Source organism: Periplaneta americana, chromosome 15 (genome assembly GCF_040183065.1).
Source record: "Periplaneta americana isolate PAMFEO1 chromosome 15, P.americana_PAMFEO1_priV1, whole genome shotgun sequence".
Classification (NCBI taxonomy): domain Eukaryota; kingdom Metazoa; phylum Arthropoda; class Insecta; order Blattodea; family Blattidae; genus Periplaneta; species Periplaneta americana.
This window is the reverse complement of record NC_091131.1, coordinates 164,833,171-164,859,639: the sequence shown is the minus strand read 5'-3', so window position 1 is coordinate 164,859,639 and position 26,469 is coordinate 164,833,171. Positions and strand designations below refer to the sequence as shown.

The 26,469-nt window shown below is 34.4% G+C and overlaps 2 protein-coding genes across 2 annotated transcripts in view; one reads left to right on the top strand and one right to left on the bottom strand.

Moving 5' to 3' along the window:
* LOC138715497 (WAS/WASL-interacting protein family member 3-like) overlaps window positions 1–26,469 on the bottom strand; it is a 211,352-nt gene that overhangs the window by 118,617 nt on the left and 66,266 nt on the right. The window lies entirely within an intron of this gene.
* The window catches only part of LOC138715495 (trehalase-like), a 95,900-nt gene that overhangs the window by 33,187 nt on the left and 36,244 nt on the right, over window positions 1–26,469 (top strand). Inside the window, exons 2-3 of the mRNA XM_069848468.1 lie at window positions 5,206–5,988; window positions 26,230–26,363. Of these exons, the coding sequence (XP_069704569.1) occupies window positions 5,206–5,988; window positions 26,230–26,363 (917 nt within the window). The remainder of the gene's footprint in view (window positions 1–5,205; window positions 5,989–26,229; window positions 26,364–26,469) is intronic.

Here is a 26,469-nt window from a genome sequence, read left to right as displayed (position 1 = left end):
AACAATAAGACATTAATTTACATTTTCTCTATTTTTGTTCATTTGAATTGATTGGGATACCGATATTTTAAATCCAAGATTTGGACGGCTATCATTTCGATATATTACTTAATTCTAAAATATATATCTTTCAAAATATTATTGCCCATGTCCAATAATGTGTTATTGCGAAATTTTATCCGTGTAATCAGGTTGCCAGTGTAATATGTCAAGCGTTGTGGAAAGAACGGTCACTTCATTTTCTATAACATATGTCTTTCAAAATATTATTATTTATGCTGAATAATGACTTCTTGCAAAATTATACTCTATCTGCATTCTGTATATAAAATAAAAAGTAATATATTTAATATGTTCTGAATTTGTTAGATATAATATCTCAAGTAATATTTTAAGAAAGGCCGGATATGATATAAGCGGGCGTACAGCTGTCAAGGGGTAAAAAATATTCCAATATAAATTGAATTACATACGTATATATTGATTCTTTGGTACGACCGATAGATAAATTTAGGCTCACGATGACACCCCAACGATTCAGACTGGTAACAAGGGAATTCTCTAATTACCATCAGCTGTCTCTGAAGTTCAAGTGAAAGCACACATAGACGTGAAATTATGTGAAATGTATGTCAGCACAGCTTCAGTTAAATGTACAGATCTTACAATTATTTTTTCTCCGCCTCTGTAGTCGTACAACGTCACATTTGTGGCGGGGAGGAAAGGAGACAGCAGAAAAATTAATGGTGTTTAATACGTTGACAGCCACGACCAAAGATAAAGCACTTGAAATTTAGCGGTAACTGACCGGCAGAGATAAATAAACAAAACAAATAAATATATAAATTTAAATCAAAGTTGAAAGTCAGGCACATGATGAAATATTTTCTTTTCGGTGCCTGATCTACAATTGTTTTAAATTTAGTTAAACCTGGCAGGCATTTGGCTAAGGAGTATTAATTCATATAAGTGAAGTTAAGTAAAGATTCATCTTTATGTGCGAGGAAAGCTTAGTAAAACAATTCCTTTTGGTTGTCTATAGTTGGGTCTCCGAAATTTTCGAAAATTTAACAAACAGTTCATTTGAAAACAGAAGCAGAAAGGAAAACCCAGGCAAGGCCGGGTACTTTCAGCTAGTTGTGTTAATAAAATTCATACATAAAAATCGAAATAATTTTTAATTGTATTCTCATAGTTATGAAACAAAAGGTATGAATTATTTAAGATTGTTTGAACCAAAATGCAACACTGTTACAGTATTTAATCATAGTAATAATTTAGGCCCAGGAATATATAACAAATTTATATTTAAATATCCTAATCTTGTCAATTCTAATAGTTCTAGTATTAAATTTAAAAAGTTATGTATTGATTTTATAAAAATTAAAAAATTGTAAATTTAAATTCATATATGTTCTTATTTCATAGTAGACATAAGACAAATTGTACTATATACTTCTTAATTTCAATTCAGGAATCCGCCCCTGAGCACGAGTTCTACTCTTTCAGTTTCTTTCTGTTTATATTATATTTTTACCTGCACCGATTAAATCAACATCCGAATCAACATGCATTAAATTTGCTGGATAATAGTCAAACAACATGAAAACTTAAAAGGACCAATGCTCTTTACCTTCCATTCATTTTTAGTACAGCTATTTAAAACATTGTTATTTTTCTTTTGTAGTGTTGTCATGGGATAATATCTCCACTCAAGTCATATTCTTTTGTGCAAGATCGTGCGTATTTGCTTGGTTTCCGCACAAAACCAATCCGCGGAAAGTCTAAAATCCCACATTCAGTATTCCCAACCTAACATACATAACAATTTCCCTCTTCTTACCGCTTAAGTGACATATTGATTTTACTGCTTTAGGTTTATAACATATTATTTTTAGAGACGTTCAATATAGTAATAATTATAAATTGGAAACTTACCACTGCAATTTCACCTAAATTGCACTGTTAATTATTGTTTTTAAATATTTGCAAAAATTAAGTAAACTCTACAACTCCACTAAAGTTACTGCATTCGTGATGCAAGTAACATTAAGGAAGCCGTGAAAAAATCAACAAGATTCCAGACTCATCATAGACTGAGGGAAAGAAAAGACAGATGTATATCACGGCCTCCTGGAGTACAGTAAACACAGAAAACATTTTAAAGCAACGATGTTGAAGATAGATATTTTTGTTTTGCAAATTTGCCGTCATTGAACAGAAACCAAGATGGAGATTTCATTGCAAGTAATTAGAAATTTCTCTTTCAGGTATGTAATAAACGATCTTCGCACAAAATAATGTACGATACACGAACGGTAGGTTTTCTTTCAATTCTCGGAAATTAAAAAAGCTCAACTACGTTTCGCTTTTTCAAACTTTTCCTCGAACATGAAAACTTCAACATACCGCTCTTGTAACGCATATTACTATTATAATATTTACTTATTGTCTATTGTAGACAGATTGTAAATGTGGCATAATTGTTAAAAAAATTATATGTTACAATTATTAGCAAAATAAACAAACAAACAAACAAGTAAATAAGTAAATAATCAAATAAGTAAATAACTAAATAAATAATATAAGTAAATAAATAAATGAATAAATAAATAAATAAATAAATAAATAAATAAATAAATAAATGGAATATAGCATTAAGCGGCGCGTCCACTCGAATCGAATAGAATTCATGAGCTAGAATTTTCCACTGCTGTAACAGAACTTTTTGTTTTGGGTATGATTGTATGCTTTCGTGAAGCCTTCGTGAAAAAACAAATGAACCGTATCCATTTTTGGCAGCTTAATTTGTTTACTGCAAACTATTGCTGAAATAGTACTATGCAGAAAATTACAATGTAATAATATGAATGAAGAAAAATTAATAAGTCTTGTTCAGAATTATCCGCTACTGTATAACACAGCACAACATTATTACTGCAATGGCCCTAATTATGCCCATGTAGTGTTTGGAGCGAAATAAGTAAATTAATGGAAACATCAGATAAAAATTAAATTGTGATTTTTTGTGCAAATGAAAATTTATCACATTATCAACTACATTATATCTTAGATATTTATTTATTCCCTTCCCGTCTCTTCACATAACTATGCCAAAGCTAAATATTATGCGATCCATTTTAGAGTGAAACACGTTTAGGTTTGGTCGATTCGATTCCACTTGCTGTGAGCGGCCGCAGATGTTTCGTTTCGATTCGATTCCGCTGAGTGGAGCGGACCTCAAAACGGACCGTCGAAATAATCCTCATTCTGGAGAATGGTGCTGAAGGCAGCGATACCGATGTGAACATAAAATGTATAATCTGTTACATGGTTCTAAAAGGGTACCGACTTTAAACTGAAATAATGATTAATTTTAAATATTTTACCTAAAGAAATACATTTTTACATTTATTTAATTAACTAGATCTGCTATTGGCATTTATACGTCTTTTAGTATAAATCTTCCGAAACTTTGTTAGAACTACCGAAATTTTGTTATATAATAATAGGCTACGCCATATACAGGGCTATTCGTAAGTCCGTGAAACATTAAAAAAATTGTAGTATTATAGGATCATCTAGCTTCATATTCCGGTTTCTCAGCACCATCTTCTGCTCTGGCAAATTTTCTTCCCTTCCATGCTGTCTCATTTTTTTTAGATATAATCTACTTCTAGGTCTGTTTATCTCATAAGCTTCTGGTCCACTTCGTAAATATTCTTCAGCATGTTGGTTCGAGGATGAATTATTCCTTATTGCTGAAATTTCACTTGACCCTAGCTTCCATAATTAAATGTAAACACAATCGTATGTAAATGCTTATGTCAGTGTATTGTTATTAGTATCTCTTTGTTGTTACGTTGTTACCTATTGCTTTAAAAAGAATATGTTTAACTTGTAATTTTAAGTCAATTTTTCTACTACTCCTTTACTGTTTATATTTGTTTTTAAATCTTTTTGTATTGCCCCTACTATTATACATTGCCTTTCAAGAATTTCGTTATTCGTTAGTTGTAAGTCATTACTTGTGTTATTATTTTAATCATTGTACTTGTTTCTGAATCACGTATGTAACTTGTAACCGTAAATCATTGCTTGTAATATCCCTTTATTACTCTTAACTGTTCCATTGTTCATGAATTAAGTATGAATTTGAATGTGAAAATCAAACTTTGTTATATTAATCTACTATTGATTATCTTTTTAGGTCGTGTATTTACTCTGAAACGGTTAGACATTCTTGTATATCTTTTACATTGATTATTCCTCAAGCATCTCATTAATCTTTAACGGGATCCATTTTTCATTCTTCTACATAATTCATGTTAATTGTAACTGTGACCACTATTTTATATTATCACTTTACTATTGTTTATTGGTTATAAAATATGTATTTTGATGCCAACTACAGCCCTAATATACACATATCAAAATTGTCTAAGGAACAACTAAAAAATATGAAATATTGAGAAAATTGACCAAGTTACAAAACTGAACGGAAGTGAATATTAAATTACTAGTCATTTGTCATTCTACCAGGTTACCATAGTAACCAACACACACACTATTAATTGACACCACATTTCAACACTTTTCAACAATTGAACGCACCCACACAACAGGCAGCGAAGTTCGAGATGACGCCGAGATTTAGTAGGCTCTGAGGATGGTGTGAAGAAGCACCGAAACAGCTGTAAGCCGCACATGCTTACACAATTAACACGAGTAAGATCGCCATTTAATCAATTATGTAATGTTAAAACATTGAGGACATTTGGAAGAAACTAAAAATTCTGGGACATCTTACTTGAAGCTGAAATACAGGACAATTCCGTTTTTTAGAAAGTAGCCTATGGTAACCCTAACTGAATCTTTTCGTAGTACACAATTTCACATAATAAGAACAATACAGAAGATCTATTATGAAAACGAGGACCAATTGATATTTTTCGTATAAAACTAATTCACTCCAAAAATTAGTAACATTTGATTAGGTTATATTTTGAAATTCTGAAACAAGTGAATTGAGAGCTGGTTTTTGATACGACATAAAATATATTTTAACTACTGTACCTCCAGACTATTTCCTCTCATTTTTCACAGCTTACAACGGAAGTGGCATATAAAACTAATATTTTAGGCCTATTGCACATTACTCCGATATATTTTACACGTATAAGAATTGCTGTCTTTTTGTTTCAGCGACATCTACTGCCATGGACCACTGCTTCATTCGGTGCAGATGTCAAATATTCACCCTGATTCCAAAACATTTGTCGATATGAAAATGAAATATTCTCGTGATGAAATATGGCAAAAATTTTCTACATTGATGAACAGAACTAATAATACACCAAATAATACAGAAATTTCCAAATTTGTGAATGAAACGTTTGACCCACCTGGAAGTGAGTTTGAAGATTGGAATCCTGTGGATTGGAGGGAGTCTCCGAAGTTTTTGAATAAAATCAAAGACATTGAGTTTAAATTCTGGGCAAAACATCTACATGGGTTTTGGAAATCACTTGGGAGGAAAATGAAGGACGAGGTGAAGCATAACATGGAGCTGTATTCCATCATTTATATTCCACACCCCGTGATTGTGCCTGGCGGCCGGTTTCGAGAGGTCTACTACTGGGACTCGTATTGGATCGTCCGAGGTCTCCTCATTTCTGAAATGCACCAAACTGTGAAGGGAGTGTTGGAAAACTTTCTTTACTTGGTTAAACGCTATGGATTCATTCCAAATGGTGGACGCATATATTACACCAAGAGATCACAACCGCCCTTTTTAATACCAATGGTTAAGAGCTATGTAGATAAAACAAATGATACAGATTTTCTTAGACAGAATATTGACACCCTTGAAAAAGAATTTTTATACTGGATGAAAAACCGCACAGTCGAGATTACGAAGGATGGAAAAACGTTCAAACTGGCAAGATACTCAGCTCCTTCACTTGGACCCCGGCCTGAGTCTTACAGGTGAGTGTACAGACACTTAATAATGCAACTTACAGTTAAGACAAAAGTGATGATCAGTGATCACTGTTTTACTGCATTTGCTTTTGTTACTTATAACGTACTCGAATACTCACAACAACTGGGACGAAGTGTTTTTCTTCAAATACTTATGAGACGCAAAATGTTTTAATTATCCACCAGTGGCGTAGCGTCAATGTAAGCTAAAAAGCTCAGCTTCCCCAGTTAATAATAATTTCATAATAAACCTGCAGTTCATGGACAAAATTATTTATTAATTTTAACAGAATTTAACGCGTTAAATATTGTGATGCGGCAGCTCAGGGTGACTTGTGATGCAGCAGTAAACAAGAAGCCTGCACACACCAGCTTCCAAGCAGACTGGTTTCTTACTCATTCTTCTGTGTAACCCACCCCGCAGATTTTCCATCCCTTTCTAACTAAACTACACTGGTCGCAAGGCTCGCAAGAAGCTAGCTTTGACATTGAAAATAAGTAGTTTCCGAGTTATCCCTTTTCGTCAGTTGTGTTCAGTTGAAGTGTTAGTGTGCATTGTGGCTGATATAATAAATAATGAGTGAAATAACAGTTCCTGACACTAATTTACTTGAATTTTTAGGACAATTCTATTATCAAGACTGACTTAGGAACAAAAGTGTGATCTAAAAAACAAATGACCGACTCCCTTGCTGTCGATGAAGGACATACTCAAAATACAGACGCATACTTACGTAATGATACTAATATTGTATCTATTGATCGTTAATATTGTGATTTATCTAAGTATGACAGGGAGTGAGCGAATGTTATACGTATACGTGTCTATTTGTTAGAGATATGTGTAAACCGTCAAATCATATTTTACTACGTACCATTTGAGGTCATGCCTTATTGGTGTTACTTACGAGGTTCCAACCAATCTTCGACTGCCGACTTGAAATTGACTACTATTTATTTTAAGACTGTATTTTTGTAATACGTTTTCTCATATTGCATTAAAGACAACTTGAGTTTGCTTTCCCTGCTTAAAATTTCATGCTACGCCACTGCTATCCACCACTGTGTAGTAACATTTAACATATTTGACTATGAAACGAGCGGGCCCGGGTTCAAATCATGGTTGGAGTACAATTTACCTAACTGAGGTTTTCTGTGGTGTTTTCTGTGCTCGACGCTGAACTCATGTCGCTGGCATTAGCAGCTTCATTTCACTTGACTCTGGATAACCATTACAGTTGATAAAGCGCCGTAAAATAAACAAAAACATATTAAACTTAAAATGTCATTGATTTATAAAGATGTTCATTGCCATATCTATCTATCTTATCTATCTTATCCATCCATCCATCCATCCAACGTATCTATCTATCTATCTATCTATCTATCTATCTATCTATCTATCTATCTATCTATCTATCTATCTATCTATCTATCTATCTATCTATCTATCTATCTATCTATCTATCTATCTATCTATCTATCTATCTATCTATCTATCTATCTATCTATCTATCTATCTATCTATCTATCTATCTATCTATCTATCTATCTATCTATCTATCTATCTATCTATCTATCTATCTATCTATCTATCTATCTATCTATCTATCTATCTATCTATCTACCTACCTATTTATTGCTAGTGAGTTTGAAATGAATACAAATTAATAAATACAATGAAAGATAAACTAGCCCACTCCTGAATGAGTAAGACTCGTGCTCAGGAGGGGATTCCAATACAGACAAAAATAAAATCAAAATACAGATTAAATAGTGTTTAATATGTTTAAACCCAAACTATAAATCTAATGCATTTTTTTTTTATTTTTGTATTAATTTGGAGAGGATTCGTGGTTGAAATATTATTGGAATAAAATTTGTTTAACAATCTGGGACCTTGACTCATGCTATGATAAAAAGCTGCACTGGTTTTACATTTTGGTTCAGACAAACGCAGAGAATTCATATTTTTAGTTCTGTATTTATGTATATACCTTTCAAAGTTATTAAAATTTCTATGAAAATATTTTAATAAAATAAAATAATACATTTGTTTAATGTTGATAACTTTGAAATGTTTAAACAACAATTCAGTTGGGTAATATTTCTGCTTTTTTAAACAAATTTTTAAAACTTTTTTTCTGTAGTAAAATTAACGGATAAAAGTTCTATTTATAAGTTCCACCCCAACCTATAATACCATACATAAATATAGATTGAAATAATGCTAAATAAATTACACGTAAACAGTTCATTGATAATAAAGAAATTTTAATTATAATAATGTATTAGCCCTTACTACTTAACCATGCAATTCCCTCTTCGGTCACTAAATAATCATATCACATGTAGATAAAAAAAATTAGTCTCTGAGACATGTATAGAAATCGTTACTGCTTCCACTGAAACAGTTAAGCCTGATGTTCAGATGTGAAATATTCAGCACCATCGTGATCCCTTAATAGTAATATACGTTACAAGAGCGGTATGTTGACGTTTTCATGTTCGAGGAAAAGATTGAAAAAGCGAAACGTAGTTGAGCTTTTTAATTTCCGAGAACATGAAAACAAACATACCGCTCGTGTATCGTACATTATTTTGTGCGAAGATCGTTTATTACATACCTGAAAGACGAATTTCTAATTAGTTGCAATAAAATCTCCATGTTGGTTTCTGTTTAATGACGGCAACTTCGGAACACCGAAATATCTTTCTTCAACATTGTTGCTATAAAATGTTTTCTGTGTTTACTATACTCCAGCAGGCCGTGATATACGTCTGTCTTTCCCCCCCCCCCCCGTCTATAAATGCGAACTTAAAACAAACGGTAAGGTTATGTAATGATTTATTTTTCATTTTAATAGTTTAACAATATTATTTATATAACATATTGCAGTAATAACATCGGCATCTGGAATCTCGTTGATTTTTTCACGGCTTTCTTAATGTTACTTGTATCAGGAATGCAATAAGTTTCGTGGTGTAGTAGACTTTACTTAATTTTTGCAAATATTTAAAAACAATAATTAACATTGCAATTTAGGTGAAATTGCAGTGATAAGTTTCCAATTTATAATTATTACTATGTTAAACGTCTCTAAAAATAATATGTTAAAAGCCTAAAGCAGTAAAATGAATGTCGCGCTTAAGCGGTAAGAAGAGGGCAATTATGTGTGTTACGTTGGGAATACTGAATGTCGTATTTCACACTTACCGCGTATTGGTTCTGTGCGGAAAACAAGCAAATACGCACGATCTCGCACAAAATACTTTACATGAGCGGGAATGAGCAATATTGAATACTGTATACAAAACTGAGACATACTCACATACCTAACAATTTGCATTCACTGTACACAATACATAGTGAATTATGATTATTATTTCATAGCAACATTTACGTTGTAGGACTTTTTAAACATTGCAAACGAATATCACTGCCACTGCCACACCATAGCCATAATGTTCTCGAAATGGAAAGCCATATAGGACATGAGGCGTTTCTTTTCTTCTTCAGTTCTCTTAAGGAGTTTAAAGATACGGAAAACCTACTGGCAATTGAAAGACAAAATCTCTGAAAAATTTATTATTGTATTTTTAACAAAGACACAAAATAAGACAATCAAATATTATTTAGTGATCTACAGTATGCGGCAAAACAAACAACATTGAAATTATCGCTCCTCTGCTACCCATGTCTCCCCAGCAACCAAGCATTTATTTTATATAATAGTTTGACTTACTGTATAATATTCAGTGCTAGGGTGTTAGTGCTGCAAAAATGGTTCCCACTAGAGCTGGGGATGGAGCGAGTAGAACTGTTGAGTTGCTCGGTTCTATCGGTTTATGTGCTTGGCAGCGGAGCACCGAAGTTACTCGGTTAACCGTAGCCGTTACCGGTCAGTTCAAACATTCAGAGTTCACGTGTTTTACTTAATTCTAGCAGACAACAACGTAGGTACTGTTGTATTTAAATAGTATCTGCTGCAGGACAAATTGTTTCCTTATCCCCAAGGCGGGCTGAAAGGCCTCTAGTATTGAAGAGGAGTTCATCCTATTATATGACCTGTCAAGTGGACCTAATGAACACTGACAGTCGGAACATAGACTATTACTGTACATAATTATAATAATAATAATAATAATAATAATAATAATAGCCATGTATTGTGGGTCCCTATCACCACGGCATGGCGCGTCCTCAGGTTGCGGATAGAGGAGACGGCCTCCAGATATGGAGGGTAGCTGCGAATATATTGAATAAGCAGTCGTGGACAGCCGATAAGGGGTGGTTCTCCAGCTTGGGGGTTGGGCGAAGGGCTAACAACCCATCACCGTAAAAAACAGCTTGTTACTTATCCCTATAATAAGCCTCGGAATAGGACTCATTCTCTGGCACGACCACAGCAAAGGAATAAGGATTTGAGATTTGGCACTTGGAACGTAACTAGTCTTTATAGAACAGGAGGGGTAACATTAGTAGCAAAAGAACTAGCTAGATATAGAATAGACTTCGTAGGAGTACAAGAGGTTAGGTTAGATGGGAATGGCATATCACAAATAGGAGATTACTTGTTGTATTATGGGGAAGGAAACAATAATCACCAATTAGGAACAGGATTCTTTGTTCATAAAAGAATAAAATCAGCAGTAAAAAAGGTCGAATTTATCAGTGACAGGTTATCATATTTAGTACTTAAGGGTAGATGGTGCGACATCATAGTCATAAATGCTCACGCCCCTACAGAAGAGAAAGACGACCATATAAAGAATAGCTTCTATGAGGAATTGGAACATACTTTTGATCAGTTCCCTAGATATCACATGAAAATTTTATTGGGGGATTTCAATGCTAAAGTAGGACGGGAGGATATTTTTAGACCAACTATTGGAAAAGAGAGCCTACACGCAATTAGTAGTGACAATGGAGTTAGATTAGTCAACTTTGCCACATCGAAAAATTTAATTGTCAAAAGTACAACATTCCCCCTTAAGGATATACATAAATATACTTGGACTTCTCCAGATGGATTGACACACAACCAAATAGATCACATCTTGATAGATAAACGGAGACATACTAGCATAGTAGATATTCGAAATTTCAGGGGTGCAGACTGTAATTCTGACCATTATTTGGTGATTGGAGAATTAAGAGAAAGATTATCAGTAGCCAAGCGAGTAGAGCAAGAAGTTAATATTACTAAATTCAATATTTTGAAATTAAAGGACGAGGAAGCTAAGCAAAATTATCAGGTCGAAATTTCGAATAGGTTTGCCACTTTAGAAAGTTCCGACGAAGTTGAGAAAGAATTAGATGTTAATAGCGTGTGGGAAAATATCAGAGATAGTATCAAAATTGCAGCTGAGCAGAGCATAGGTTATTATGAAACTAAGAAAAAGAAACCGTGGTATGATGAAGATTGTTGCATGGTAGTAGAAAGAAGGAAACAGGCAAAATTGAAATTATTACAGGATCCAGTCGAGGAGAAGAGAGATAATTATTTCAATGAAAGACGGGAAGCAAGTCGTACACTTAGGATTAAAAAGAGAGGTTACTTGAAGGAAAAACTGAATGAGGTAGAAACCAATAGTAAGGATAAAAACATTCGAGATTTATATAAGGGTATAAAGGAATTTAAGAACGGATATCAGCCAAGGGTAAACGTGATCAAGGATGAGAATGGTGACTTGCTTGCAGACTCTCCATCAATCCTAAACAGATGGAAAAACTATTTTGCGCAACTACTAAATGTACATAGGCCAAATAGAAATGATCGGGACGAAATTGAAATACAAACTGCTGAGCCATTTATACCCGAACCCACGCTTTCAGAAGTCGAAATTGCGATAGAAAATCTGAAAAAGTGAAAATCTCCGGGTATTGATCAAATTCCACCATAGTTAATACAAGAGGATGGAAGCGCATTATCTAGCAAAATTTATAAACATGTACTTGCTATTTGGGAAAAAGAAATTGTACCAGAACAATGGAAGGAGTCCATAATTGTACCTATTTTTAAGAAGGGGGACAAAACCAACTGTGGTAACTTTCGAGGAATATCACTTTTGTTGACGTCGTACAAAATTTTGTCCAATATTCTTTTGAGAAGATTAACTCCGTACGTAGATGAAATTATTGGGGATCATCAGTGCGGTTTTCGGCGTAATAGATCGACTATTGATCAGATTTTTTGTATTCGACAGATAATGGAGAAAAAATGGGAGTATAAGGGTACAGTACATCAGTTATTCATAGATTTCAAAAAGGCTTGTGACTCGGTTAAGAGGGAAGAATTATATGATATTCTTATTGAATTTGGTATTCCCAAGAAACTAGTTCGATTAATTAAAATGTGTCTCAGTGAAACATACAGCAGGGTCCGTATAGGTCAGTTTCTATCTGATGCTTTTCCAATTCACTGCGGGCTAAAGCAGGGAGATGCACTATCACCTTTACTTTTTAACTTCGCTCTAGAATATGCCATTGGGAAAGTTCAGGATAACAGGCAGGGTTTGGAATTGAACGGGTTACATCAGCTTCTTGTCTATGCGGATGACGTGAATATGTTAGGAGAAAATACACAAACGATTAGGGAAAACACGGAAATTTTACTTGAAGCAAGTAGAGCGATCGGTTTGGAAGTAAATCCCGAAAAGACAAAGTATATGATTATGTCTCGTGACCAGAATATTGTACGAAATGGAAATATAAAAATTGGAGATTTATCCTTCGAAGAGGTGGAAAAATTCAAATATCTTGGAACAACAGTAACAAATATAAATGACACTCGGGAGGAAATTAAACGCAGAATAAATATGGGAAATGCGTGTTATTATTCGGTGGAGAAGCTCTTATCATCCAGTCTGCTGTCCAAAAATCTGAAAGTTAGAATTTATAAAACAGTTATATTACCGGTTGTTCTGTATGGTTGTGAAACTTGGACTCTCACTCTGAGAGAGGAACATAGGTTAAGGGTGTTTGAGAATAAGGTGCTTAGGAAAATATTTGGGGCTAAGAGGTATGAAGTTACAGGAGAATGGAGAAAGTTACACAACACAGAACTGCACGCATTGTATTCTTCACCTGACATAATTAGGAACATAAAATCGAGACGTTTGAGATGGGCAGGGCATGTAGCACGTATGGGCGAATCCAGAAATGCATATAGAGTGTTAGTTGGGAGACCGGATGGAAAAAGACCTTTAGGGAGGCCGAGACGTAGATGGGAGGATAATATTAAAATGGATTTGAGGGAGGTAGGGTATGATGATAGAGACTGGATTAATCTTGCACAGGATAGGGACCGCTGGCGGGCTTATGTGAGGGCGGCAATGAACCTTCGGGTTCCTTAAAAGCCATTTGTAAGTAAGTAAGTAAGTAATAATAATAATAGAGTGTTTTATTAATATTAAAATATGTTAAAAAAGGAAGTGCATTATATTTTTCTTGTATTTGCGTTTATTGTATTTGTATTACCTCATCAGTCATCATTTATTGGTATTTATTTCTACGAATTATGTTACCTAATTACTTTAATTTATCAATAATATTACTCTTCACCAAAGGGAACATGGTTGTATTGAAGGCTAGTAATGTTATAAAATAAATAAGCATTAGGTTCTTCAGTTTAAGATTCCACGTTTTATTGATTATTTTACCCACTTTCCGTAATAATAAATAATTCTGTGTTATTTTTAAGTGTTTTAGGCAGCGCTTCATGGAGCCCGTTTCTTTGTATCTTATTTACTTAGCTTTCAGCGTTTAACGTTTATCTCGCATGTTAATTTATTAGTTGTTAGTATTATAAATTATTTTATCAATTTTATTTCGTCTGTCATATATAACAACACTGAAAGTTAAATAGGCCTTTCATACAAAATAACTCGCAAATAGTTGTAATCACGCAAATGAAATTTGCAACCGCCATTTTGCAATGAAGAGAAGCACTTTTTTCTCGTCAATTGGCGAAGCGAAAGCGCTTTACTACGACGCTTTTAAAACACCCTTGGTTTCACTTTCAAAATACGTTCTAAAATCGACTCAATCTATCTTAATTTTAAATCTGCCGCCACAAATTTGTACTCGATTCAACCGAGTAATGACGTCACAATAACTGCTCCAGCCCTAATTCTCACAACAGAGGAGAAGGTGTTTATCGTCGGGCATTATTTTCGGTCATACGGAGTGCTGAAATTACAAACATACTCTGAAAATCAAGATAAGTCATTATAACATGCAAGGCGACATAAGACTGATCCCGTACGACGGAACTTCTCGACGACAACTAACATTGTTGTGGTATTTGGTGCTGATTGTTAAATCGCTTCTGGCACTGCTCTTTAACCCTCGCAACCTAACTGGGGTCTTTTCTGACCCCATACTTTTTACATTCGCTTGTAAGTTGGCAGAATACAGTTTTATTCATTCAGTATTCTAGACATGCTTCTATTACAATCTCTAAATTAGTTTGTGCATGTATTTGTAGAGTCCACTGCAAAAAGGGGAAATGTCGTAAATTTGTGAAAAATGAGGTGAAGGTTCAGTACTATATATTTCCAGATCTACATCGTGTTGACGAACAAAACAAAGGAGGAATGTCAGAGCGAAACAGTATAAAAAGGGGAAATGTCATGGCATCACTGTATCACGCGACTAAGGACTCATTTGTTTACAATATTTATTTGTTCGTAGTGATGTTTAGACATTATCTGCTTTGTAATTTATTGCTATTTTTTAAGTTTAAAATCACGTCTAATTATGGCATCTTCGGAAGACAGTAAAGGTGAGTGCACCAGTCTGAAGATAAACACAGGTACAAGGAAACGTAACAGTTACGTTAGAAGTAGTGATGTAATGGAAACGTTGAGGTTATCAACGTATAAAACTGGACCAGACTGCAAGTGCAAACGTTATTGGTGTTCTGAGGTCATTCCGCAACAAGAAATTTTGAAATTAGAGTAAGTCAATTAGATTTTTCACAGCAACATGAAAGCAGTTTTTCTCATAACTTCAAATTTTGAGTTATTTTCCTTTTGGACTGGCTTTTTGAAGCTTGTCAGCGTGACTATTTAGGTGTTTCGACCGATATAAAGCGGCTTGAGCAAATGTGCAAAATCTCCTAATTTTTTATACCCAATCAACGGAATTTTTAGAAGTCATCTAAGGATTTGCACACTTAAGAGGTTGGTAACGCTGTTCTACAGCTAACAATAACAATGTGCCACACTACACAATAAACTGAGAACGGAAATGACAACGAGAACGAAAATGGACAAACTGTTTAAGTACATATATTTAAATATGAGCAATCACAATTAACGAGAAACTTTCCGGAGCCCGGGAACGGGAAGTTGAAGTTTGGCGAAGTTTCAACTCGTTTTCGTTTCCGATTTTGTTGTCATCATAAAGCTATTTGGTCGTCGTATATTTTGTAGCAAGGATGTCGTGACATAATTAATTCTTCATGCATCGTGTCTAACTAGCTCAGAAATTCAGTAGAATCGCTTTCAATACATGAGTCGTTCAGAGCAGAAGTGGTGTAAGTCAAAATGGGTAATGAGGGTTAAACTAACATTCTGTAAAATACAGCGCAAAGTAGCAATTAATATTCAATTTATTTAAACTATTAGTAGTCAGTGAATAGCACGAAGGACCGGTGCTCACCCAGCATCGTGATGTACTTGGGGAGCTACGATAAGTAGCGAAATCCGGTAGCGAATACCAGCTATAAAGGCTGGGGGGATCATCGTGCTAACCACACGATACCTCCATTCTGGTTGTATGATCGTCCACCTCTACTTCGGCATGTGGGCGTGAGGCCTGCAGCCGGCTGGTCGGTGCAGGCCCTTCACGGGCTGTAGCGCCACGGATTATTATTATTATTATTATTATTATTATTATTATTATTATTATACCAGAATGCGTAATATCGACTTTTACATACCATTATTGACATGCATATCGATATGCATAGTCATTTAAGTTCTCGGTTTATTGTGAATCAAAAATCTTCACATTCATGTCCTCCGCTTCCCGTCCTCATTCTGGTTCTCGTTTCAGTTTATTGTAGACTTTCGGTGAGCTGAAAGAGTAATAATTATAATGTGCGTATTACTATTGTTGCATCAATACTTTCGAAATTTTACTTCTAAGAGCAAAAATGTATTTGAACCCGCAGTTTCATTGCCGCCCTCACATAAGCCCGCCATCGGTCCCTATCCTGTGCAAGATTAATCCAGTCTGTCCTTGCTGCTATTATTATTATTATTATTATTATTATTATTAGTAGTAGTAGTAGTAGTAGTAGTAGTGTTATTATTATTATTGTTATTATTATTATTATTATTATTATTATTATTATTCTTGCGAATTCATATCTTTACAATATTATTTATATTATTCCAGTCTTCATTTATTTGATTTCATTAATACATTTGTAATTCACTCTATTCAATTGTCATTATTTTTAATTATCTCACTGAACTAATTTTAATAATAATTATTATTTGTGCTATTTATTTTGTTGCATTTGGTCAATTGATTAATGTAGACTATTATATTGTTTGTATTTCATCTCACTGCCATTTCTATCATTCATTCTCATCATCATTTGTTGTTTTGTTTGTATCTTGTGCTAAACTGTAATCGGCCTTGAGCTGTTGTTTCGCACATTAATATTATAAATAAATAAAATAAAAAAAATAATAGTATTATTATTGTTATTATTATTGTTACTGGCGGCCGGGTAGCTCAGTTGGTAGAGCAGCTGGCTACGGACTGAAAGGTCCGGGGTTCGATCCCAGGTGGTGACAGGATTTTTTCTCGTTGCCAAACTTTCAGAACGGCCCCCGAGGTTCACTCAGCCTCCTATAAAATTGAGTACCGGGTCCTTCCCGGGGGTAAAAGGCGGTCAGAGCGTGATGCCGACCACACCACCTCATTCTAGTGCCGAGGTCATGGAAAGCATGGGGCTCTACCTCCATGCCTCCCAAGTGCCTTCATGGCATGTTATGGGGATACCTTTACCTTTTATTATTATTGTTACTATTATTATTGTTATTATTATTATTGTTATTAATATTATTATTGTTGTTATTATTATTGTTATTAATATTATTATTGTTATTATTATTATCATTATTGCTATTATTATCGTTATTATTGTTATTATCATTATTATTGATATTTTTATTATTATCGTTGTAATTATTATATTATTATTATTATTATTATTATTATTATTATTGTTATTATATTATTATTATTATTATTTTATTATTATTATTATTATTAATATTACAAAAATATTAAATAACAATACGAATATGAATACTAAAAAGAAGGATTGATGACATACACAAAACAAGCAATTAAGTTGAAGTCGGTATGCAAGGAGAAAGTAGTAAAAACGTGTAGATTTTAACAACTTATTCCTTGGGTAGGTTAGGCATAGACTACAACAAAATATGTCAGTATCATATTAGCCCCAAATGAATACTTTTCTCATAAAAAAAATTTTCACGTTAACTTCTACCCCCGCATGTAAACGTACAGTCTTAGAAAAAAGTTTTGTGGTACAGATATTTTACAAGTCCCAGAAAGGAGGCAGTGCGCATGATCAGAGGACGAGCGACCTGGTTCACAAGAGGACGACTAGTTGAGCTAATAAATCAGTTCTTTTTCGTTGATGTCTGATCATACGCACTGCCTCCATTCTGGGACTTATAAACTATCTGTACCACAAAACTTTTTTCTAAAACTGTACACTCACCTGCAGGTCGTGCATGTAATGAAAATAGCGATTTTGTAACCAGTGCAATTCCGTTTTCTTATAGCCTACACAATTATTTAGTGGATGTGTATTTAAATATGCCAACATTTTCTTAACACGAATATCTCTACATGATTTTAATTTACTGAGAATCACGCTATAAAACTCGTGACGCTCGACGACTGTATGAAGAAAGATTTCCAGGAATGTAGAAGTGTTTACTTTTCCAGTTTATCAGCGTACATGACACAGGAAGTGTAATATCTGGTTTTATAATTCTGTAATAAACGACGTAATGAAATAAAATAATTGTCAACAGAGAGAAGGAAATGTTGAAATTAGTGGAACAAAATGCAGAGCTGACTATAGCATTGGACTGTTCTGAGAACATTAAAAGAACAGTTATTAACCTCCATATCACATCCAGCGTATACAACGTCAATATGCACACGATTTTCAACGACGTGTGTTGTTGTATGAGTGGCTAAGTAATAGCCGTATGCATGATCCAGGTAGCTGCTTGAATTCTTATATGGCAAGCTCGCTGAAACATATTTCACTGAGTTAGGATTATATTGAATTTCTCTCTTAAGCTGTTATGTTCGAAATTGCCGCCGGAACTTCAATTAAGGGAATAAGATACTGAAATTTGACTAAAATTCACATTCAAAATGCGCTTAAAATAATCTTTTAACTGTAGAGAGTATATCTATACTAATAATAAATCTGTAGCCGAAATTTTTCTGGTAATTTTCGATTTTCCAAAAATAATTGGTCCTAACATATATAATTAACCACCCTGAAACCGAAAATCGCTTTTTTGAAATTTTTGTTTGTATGTCTGTCTGTATGTTTGTTACCTTTTCACGCGATAATGGCTGAACCGATTTCGATGAAAATTGGAATATAAATTAAGTTCGTTGTAACTTAGATTATAGGCTATATGGAATTCAAAATACATTATTTAAAAGGGGGGTTATAAGGGGGTCTGAGTTAAATAAATCGAAATATCTCGCTTATTATTCATTTTTGTGAAAAATGTTACATAACAAAAGTTTCTTTAACAATTATTTCTGATAAGTTTTGTTCTCTGAAAAATTTTGATAGGACTGATATTTAATGAGATAAATTGGTTTTAAAATTAAAATAACTGCCTTCTAAGGCGGTCTATTGAAATAAAAAACAAATGACTTCGTCTATAAGGGGCCTTGGACACAACAATCGAAAGCTATGAATCATAGCCTACAGAGAATGTTTCTGTGTTTGTATGAAGCTAAATTAACCGATTTGTATAAATAATTATAATTTCATCATTGGAAAGTGTAGTTTGTCTGGATGGACATAATGCTATAATGTTATTACAGTAACTTGTGAGTGAATCGAGGACAGGTAAGATTAAAATAGCTTCTTATGCACAGAAAACTTGATAGGTTATTCTGTATATTCATTTCCTGTATTTCTTATAATAATGTTTATGGACATATTCATTTTTATCTCATAGAATTAACGAACAACGAGAGTGTATTGATTTAGTATGCAGTAATAGTACGTTAGCTTAGCAATGCATTATTTTATAATTCAAATTTTAACTATGCTCAATTGAATCGTGTTAAAATACATAAAATACATATGCAATAAATGCAATGCAAAAAAATTGGGTAATGACTAATGAGCCAAGCAGATTATGTTGCGCTGTTGTAAAAGTTGTTCCTCCTGAGATTCAACAGCTCCCACAACAAATTAAAAACTTTCTAATTCGAGTACATCCGTTATCAACACACTTTTTCATAATATAATATAATATAAACATAATAATAAATCTGTAGCCAAAATGTTTCTGTTAATTTTCGCTTTTCCAAAAATAATTGGTAATAACAATTAAGAAACATGTTAAAGGAATTGTCATTGCACCAAATGAGTGGTCTCTGGATCAAAATGATCGCATTTTAATATTTTAAATACAATTTAAATTAAGTAACATATTAAACGATTTATCCTTCTATCAAACACGAATGTTCCCTGGATCAAATGTCCTATTTTAATTATGTAATTACTTTATATTTATTTCTAACGGGTGCAGCGGAGCGCACGGGTACGGCTAGTTACAAATAAAATCTAACCTCTAACTCAATGCTATGACAGGTATACAGGGTAGGCGGAAACTGCACACCGCTTTTCGACGACCCACTAATCTACCCGGATACTGCACACTGATTCACGAGGGTTTTACTAATCTTATCCGAAAACTGCACAATTTACAAAATATGTTTCTTTTGTATTTGTCTGAATTTACATTGAAACTTCGGTTACTTCCTTCATTGCTTTGCAGTTTAATAATGCAAGTCTCAGTTTGTATGTCCAGAAGTTGATTCACGAATTTATACAATGAAGGATGACAGCTGTAAAAACTGACATTAAAATGCTTGTGAAATGATTCACAGCCATTTGTTGTGCGAGAGGTCGATGCAGTCAGGGCTGCCCATACAGTAGGAGAGAATATTGCATCTTCGGAGATGTACGTTTACAGTAGGCTAAACAATCTGCAAATTTCTCAAGTCTAGATTTACCTCAGCCAGTTCCACAGCGAAGAATTCCCCGACTTCTTGTTATTGAAAAGAATGAAATCTTCGCTTCGTTGAGTAATACAAGTTTAAATGACTCAGTCTGTCATGAACTTCGGGTTGCGATTTAGGTAGAATTGGTTGAAGTGTCCTCCACGATTTGTATGTTATCTTTTATTCGAGATATGTCACGCACTTTTATGTTTTCTGTAGGCAAGATTTGACAAACAGCATGAAATATTTTTGGTGACTTGCTATTAACAACATCGATGGCTCTTCTTTTCTTAGCTGTATTAATTATTTGGCGATTTAATACACTAATGTCCACCACATGTTATGCCCACTGCGTTCTCTAGTAATTTCCACATTGTTCAGCATGCTATAAATTTTCGCATTGCATTTTCTAATAAAGCATCTCCACATTACTTCATAGTTTTTCAGTTCCTTGGCTTTATAAAATTTACAGTCGTCATATACCAGTACTAAATTATCCCGGTCACTTTCAGATGTAAACAAACGCTCCATTTCGAACAAAATTAAAACAGTTTGGTAAATTAAAACTATCTATAGTATTGGCAAAGCAGGGAGAAAATATTCTGATGTGCAGTTTCCGACACCCGGCTGTGACATTTATACTTACTCACTTACTTACTTACAAATGGCCTTTAAGGAACCCGGAGGTTCATTGTCGCTCTCACATAAGCCCGCCATCGGTCCCTATCCTGAGTAAGATTAATCCAGTCTCTGTCATCATATCCCACCTCCCTTAAATCCATTTTAATATTATCCTCCCATCTACGTCTCGGCATCCCCAAAGATCTTTTTCCCTCTGGCCTCCCAACTAACACTCTATAGGCTATGCATTTCTGGATTCACCCATACGTGCTACATGCCCTGCCCAACTCAAACTTCTGGATATAACCTCCGGTTTCCTTAAAAGCCATAAATAAGTAATAAGCCTACTCAAATTTGGATTTTATGGTTGTTCACAAGCCCCAACAGCCTAGGCTGCGCAGAATTTTAAAGTAGGGACAAATTGAAACTTGCGTCCACCGCCATATTTTGGGAGAAGCACCGGCTATGCAATGTTAAATGTTTACTATATATATATATATATATATATATATATATATATATATATATATATATATATATATATATATATATATTTGTTTTATGTATCTTATAAATCAATCTGAATGGATAAATGAAATAAAACCGTTAGTTTGACACGAAATGAAAGAAAACTGCAACAATTAGATACCGTAACCAAAGACGTTGTGTAGTTATTTGACAACATATAGGGCGAACAGAATTAATACAAATGCATGTTTTAGTAATAGTTCAGATGAAAAGAAAATTATTAGTATTAACTATTATTACCAAAATAATTCCAGTTGTGTAAGGCATTACATAACGTCTGTATTATAAACACACGTTTGCTTTGATGTGGACGAGAAACGAAAAATATCTGTTTCCATATCACAGAATATACACCTTTAAAATAAAAGCATGTACCGGTACCATACCTAATGTTTTAGTTTGAAATATAAGTAGGCCTACCATGCCTTAGCTTATTATCACATCTTTAGTATGAAATAAGAGTCATACGTATGAATTAGTCATATAATAGAACTCAGGCCTAGTGAACAGAACATCTTTGCCCATTGATTATTACTTTTATTATTATTATTATTATTATTATTATTATTAACTACGTTAAATGTTGTCTTTCAACTTTTTTATGTAAATCCGGTACCAGTAACCTTAATCTGTGTAGTGACATCTGCTCTTCATGTAATACTTTCTTTTAGTTGGTTATTTAACGACGTTGTATCAACTACTAGATTATTTAACATCGATGGTATTGATGGTAGCAAGATGGTATTTGGCGAGACGACACCATAGATTACCTGACATTCGTCTTACGGTTAGGAATATCGGAAAAAAAAAAACCCCAACCAGGAAATCAGCCAAAGCGGGCATCGAACCCGCGCCTGAGCGCAACTCCGGATCGGCAGGTCTTAGTCGGCTGAGCTACGCCGGTAGCTCTTTATGTACTTCTATGGTCAATTTAACAGTTTAAAATGTGATTCTCGGGGGAATCTGAGGACCCATTTCCTAAAATATTTTCCTATAGTTGTAGAAATATTGTACAAATGTCCTACTGTTAGATCACATTGTTTTCACACGATGTAAGAGAGACCCTTTGGTGGTAATATGTCATTATTCTCTGTCAATATCTGTATAATCGCTCTTTCACTTAGGCGGCATATTTCTATAATCCGAAATGATGGTACAAGACTGCCATTTTTCTTTCGTTAAAAAAAAAAAAAAAAAAAAAGAGATTTTGTTTACTGCTGGTACGTATCATAAATTGAGCCTTTAAATTTATTACATCATACTTTCTTAATGATTTAACAACTAAGCCAGCAATGAATACAATCACATTTTCACAATATTCCGTCATCGAGAATGATGTACGAATGAGGGAATTGCAATCAATGTCTGCAGTTGAAAGTTCTAAATAGTCATATCGCCTCTGATTCTCAGAACACTGAGGATTATTATTGCAGTGCGTTAGGTTTTGTAAAATACCATTGGGTATATAGACATCTTTTCAGCGAACATGCCCCTCTTCGTAATATAACTTAAATAAGTTATTTACGTATTTTCTAACGTATATAAAATAACATAAGTAAAAATATTCCATGTATTCCGTCATTGGAAACAGAAATAAACTAATAAGTCTATTTATGAGCAAAATGAAAGGTTTATATTTGAAGCAATGCTTAGTTGAAGTAGGGGAATATGGGGCAGGACGGGGTATAGCCTCTATCTTCCCAACAAGTAGTGCAATCGACCGAATTTTTTTTTAAAACTTCGTCAACTCATGTAAATATATCATCACAGAACACTTACTGCCATTCCTTGCATCTGTTGTATGTTATTCGGTTGCTGCATCATATTGTATCATTCATTTGCAACTTTAAAGTGTTCTCTTATCACACGTAAGTAGAAATGAGATTTATTTAGATAATCTATTTTAATGTCATATTATAGAGTGCTTACCTGGCTTTTAATTCCGAAACTTTCTTAAATTGCGTGCGTTATTTTTCCTGCCAATACCTCATAACTTAGAAATTGTGACTGTGGGGCAAAACGGGGTGGGGCATAACAGGGCAGTACGTTCTGCCCCACATCATATTTAATTAAATTTCACCTCCTGTAATGGGTTGTTCGTTCTGTTGTTTGTCAGAAGAAGGTTGGATTAGATGCGTATCATGTCTGAAATGGGCTCACAATTGTTGCTCAGGAGTAGACAGTGAAGACGAGGATGCCACGCACATTTGCGTATTTTGCGAATGACTTTTTCTCAAGTAAACTTGTAAAATGTTGTAGTATTCATACTTTCAGTATATAATTTTTGCCACTTTTGCCATTTAATTATTACAAAAAGTAGATACCCCATTTTGCCCCATACGTGGGGCAGAACGGGGCAAAACACACATTTCGAAAAACTAATTTATTTTAAGGTTATAATGACCGGATTTTACTCGAAGTGCATTTTTTTTTTTTTACTTGTTTACAGTGTAATAAAAGCATATATGTCATAAAACCCATACATTTACATTATTTGATACCAAATAAAAGCATTCAAACATTAACTACCCCGTCCTGCCCCATGTTCCCCTATTTAGATTTACTTATTTTACATTACAAAATACGGATGTCCGCTAAGAAAACTCCTATATACCCAATGGTATTTTCTGAACTCCGAATCCTTCATAGAAACAATCATTCGTGCTCCCCAAACATGGCGTCGTGCCAACCTGCGCGAGAGGTTTCAAATTTGTACACGACACCAGCGCCAATTGTGTGTCTAGGTATATAACTACTATGTCTTTGGGTTGTTCAGCACAACAAATTGTAAGTTTCAAGGTGAAAGCAAGGAATTTCAAATGTTCAGTAGGCCTATCCCTTCATTTAATTTTAAAGAGTGCCTACTATTATATTATGAGCGGCCTCGAACTGGACCGAAGTGGACAGGAACGCCGTTTCGGTCTAGTTCGTGAATTTCAGGAATATTTTCGCTCCGTCTCGTAAAAAATGGATATTGCCCGATCTGTATCGTTTTAATTTCATTTCATTTTATTTTATATTATATTTCATTCTATTCTATACAATAAATTTTCAATTAAGCGTGCATTATTAAAAATACTGGCGGCACTGTCGGTAATACTTTGTTGCATTAAGTATCCGTATAAGCTCTCACTAATCCATAATACTGTTGTGACATGTCTTATGTTTCATTGTGCATCGAGTATCGTTCAGGTTCTGAATAACAGCGCAACCTGCATACCAGCTAATGGTCAGATGTATAGACCATTGCTATACAGCGAGTCGAATTTTTCATTGTTTTAACTGCGACCTGGGTATCCATTTCAAATACTTGCTAGACAAAGGTTCCAGTCGTAAGTGTAGCGCCGAAAATAATAATTTCGCTACTAATAGTACACGCACCGAAGTAAATTATTAAAGATGTGTGCATTTTATAAAAAAAGAAACTATACGCCTATATATTGATTGATTGATTGATTGATTCATTCATTCATTCATTGACAGACAGACTGACTCACTGACTGACTGACTGATTCATTCATTCATTCATTGACAGATAGACTGACTCACTGACTGATTGATTGATTGATTGATTCATTCATTCATTCATTCATTGACAGACAGACTGACTCACTGATTGATTGATTGATTCATTCATTCATTCATTCATTGACAGACAGATTGACTCACTGACTGACTGACTGATTCATTCATTCATTGACAGACAGACTGACTGATTGGCTGACTGATTGACTGGCTGGCTGACTGACTGATTCATTCATTGACAGACAGACTGACTCACTGACTGACTGACTGACTGACTGATTGATTCATTCATTCATTGACAGACTGACTCACTGACTGAGTGACTCACTGACTGATTGATTCATTCATTGACAGACTGACTCACTGACTGACTGATTGATTGATTCATTCATTCATTGACAGATAGACTCACTGACTGATTGATTCATTCATTGACAGACAGACTGACTCACTGACTGACTGACTCACTGATTGATTGATTGATTCATTCATTCATTGACAGACAGGCTCACTGACTGACTGACTGATTGATCCATTCATTCATTGACAGACAGACAGACTCACTGACTGAGTGATTGATTGATTCATTCATTCATTGACAGACAGACTGACTGATTGCTTGATTGATTGATTCATTCATTCATTCATTGACAGACAGACTGACTCACTGACTGACTGACTGACTGACTGCTTGATTGATTGATTTGATTCATTCATTCATTGACAAACAGACTGACTCACTGACTGACTGAGTGACTGACTGACTGATTGATTCATTCATTGACAGACAGACAGACAGACAGACAGACAGACAGACTGACTGATTGATTGAAGTGACTATCATTCCTGGTTTCCGTCTGCGTAAATCAGATAAAAGGACGAAAATTTCCGCAGACATGAGTCCGAAACTTTTATATAAGTTGCGTCATCTTATTAGTCACTAATTCCGTCGTCATCAACAGCACCGTGTCTTCTACAGCGCGTCTAAAGATAGAGTGGACTTGCCGGCTGTTTACATAGCTGCGGCAACTCTCGCCCAGTCCAAGGCGCCGCGGTGCTCTCTATCTCTAGACCACTGTAGCATAGCAGAGCGTTCCGGTTCGAGAAAGCGTCCATTTCGAGCTCCGATTATGAGATAAAGCGTGGGAAATAATGTGTATATAACATTAGACACTGTCATAATAGTCCTGTAAAATTTAAGAAATAATTTGTTAATATTAATTATACTCTTTTGTTTACAGTGAAGACTTTGAATCAGCAAAAGTTTTCCAAGACGATTTTGAAAAACAAGAATTTTACAATCAACTGAAGTCTGCAGCAGAATCCGGCTGGGACTTTTCAACGCGGTGGTTCATTCTCAATGGCACCAACAGCGGTAAGTCAGCTGCAGTTGTAGTTTGTCCTATACAAAAAATCCTGTGCCAGTGTAAGAAGGATTTGACATAATAAATTACTTATAGACAGTGGCGGCTCGTGATAAA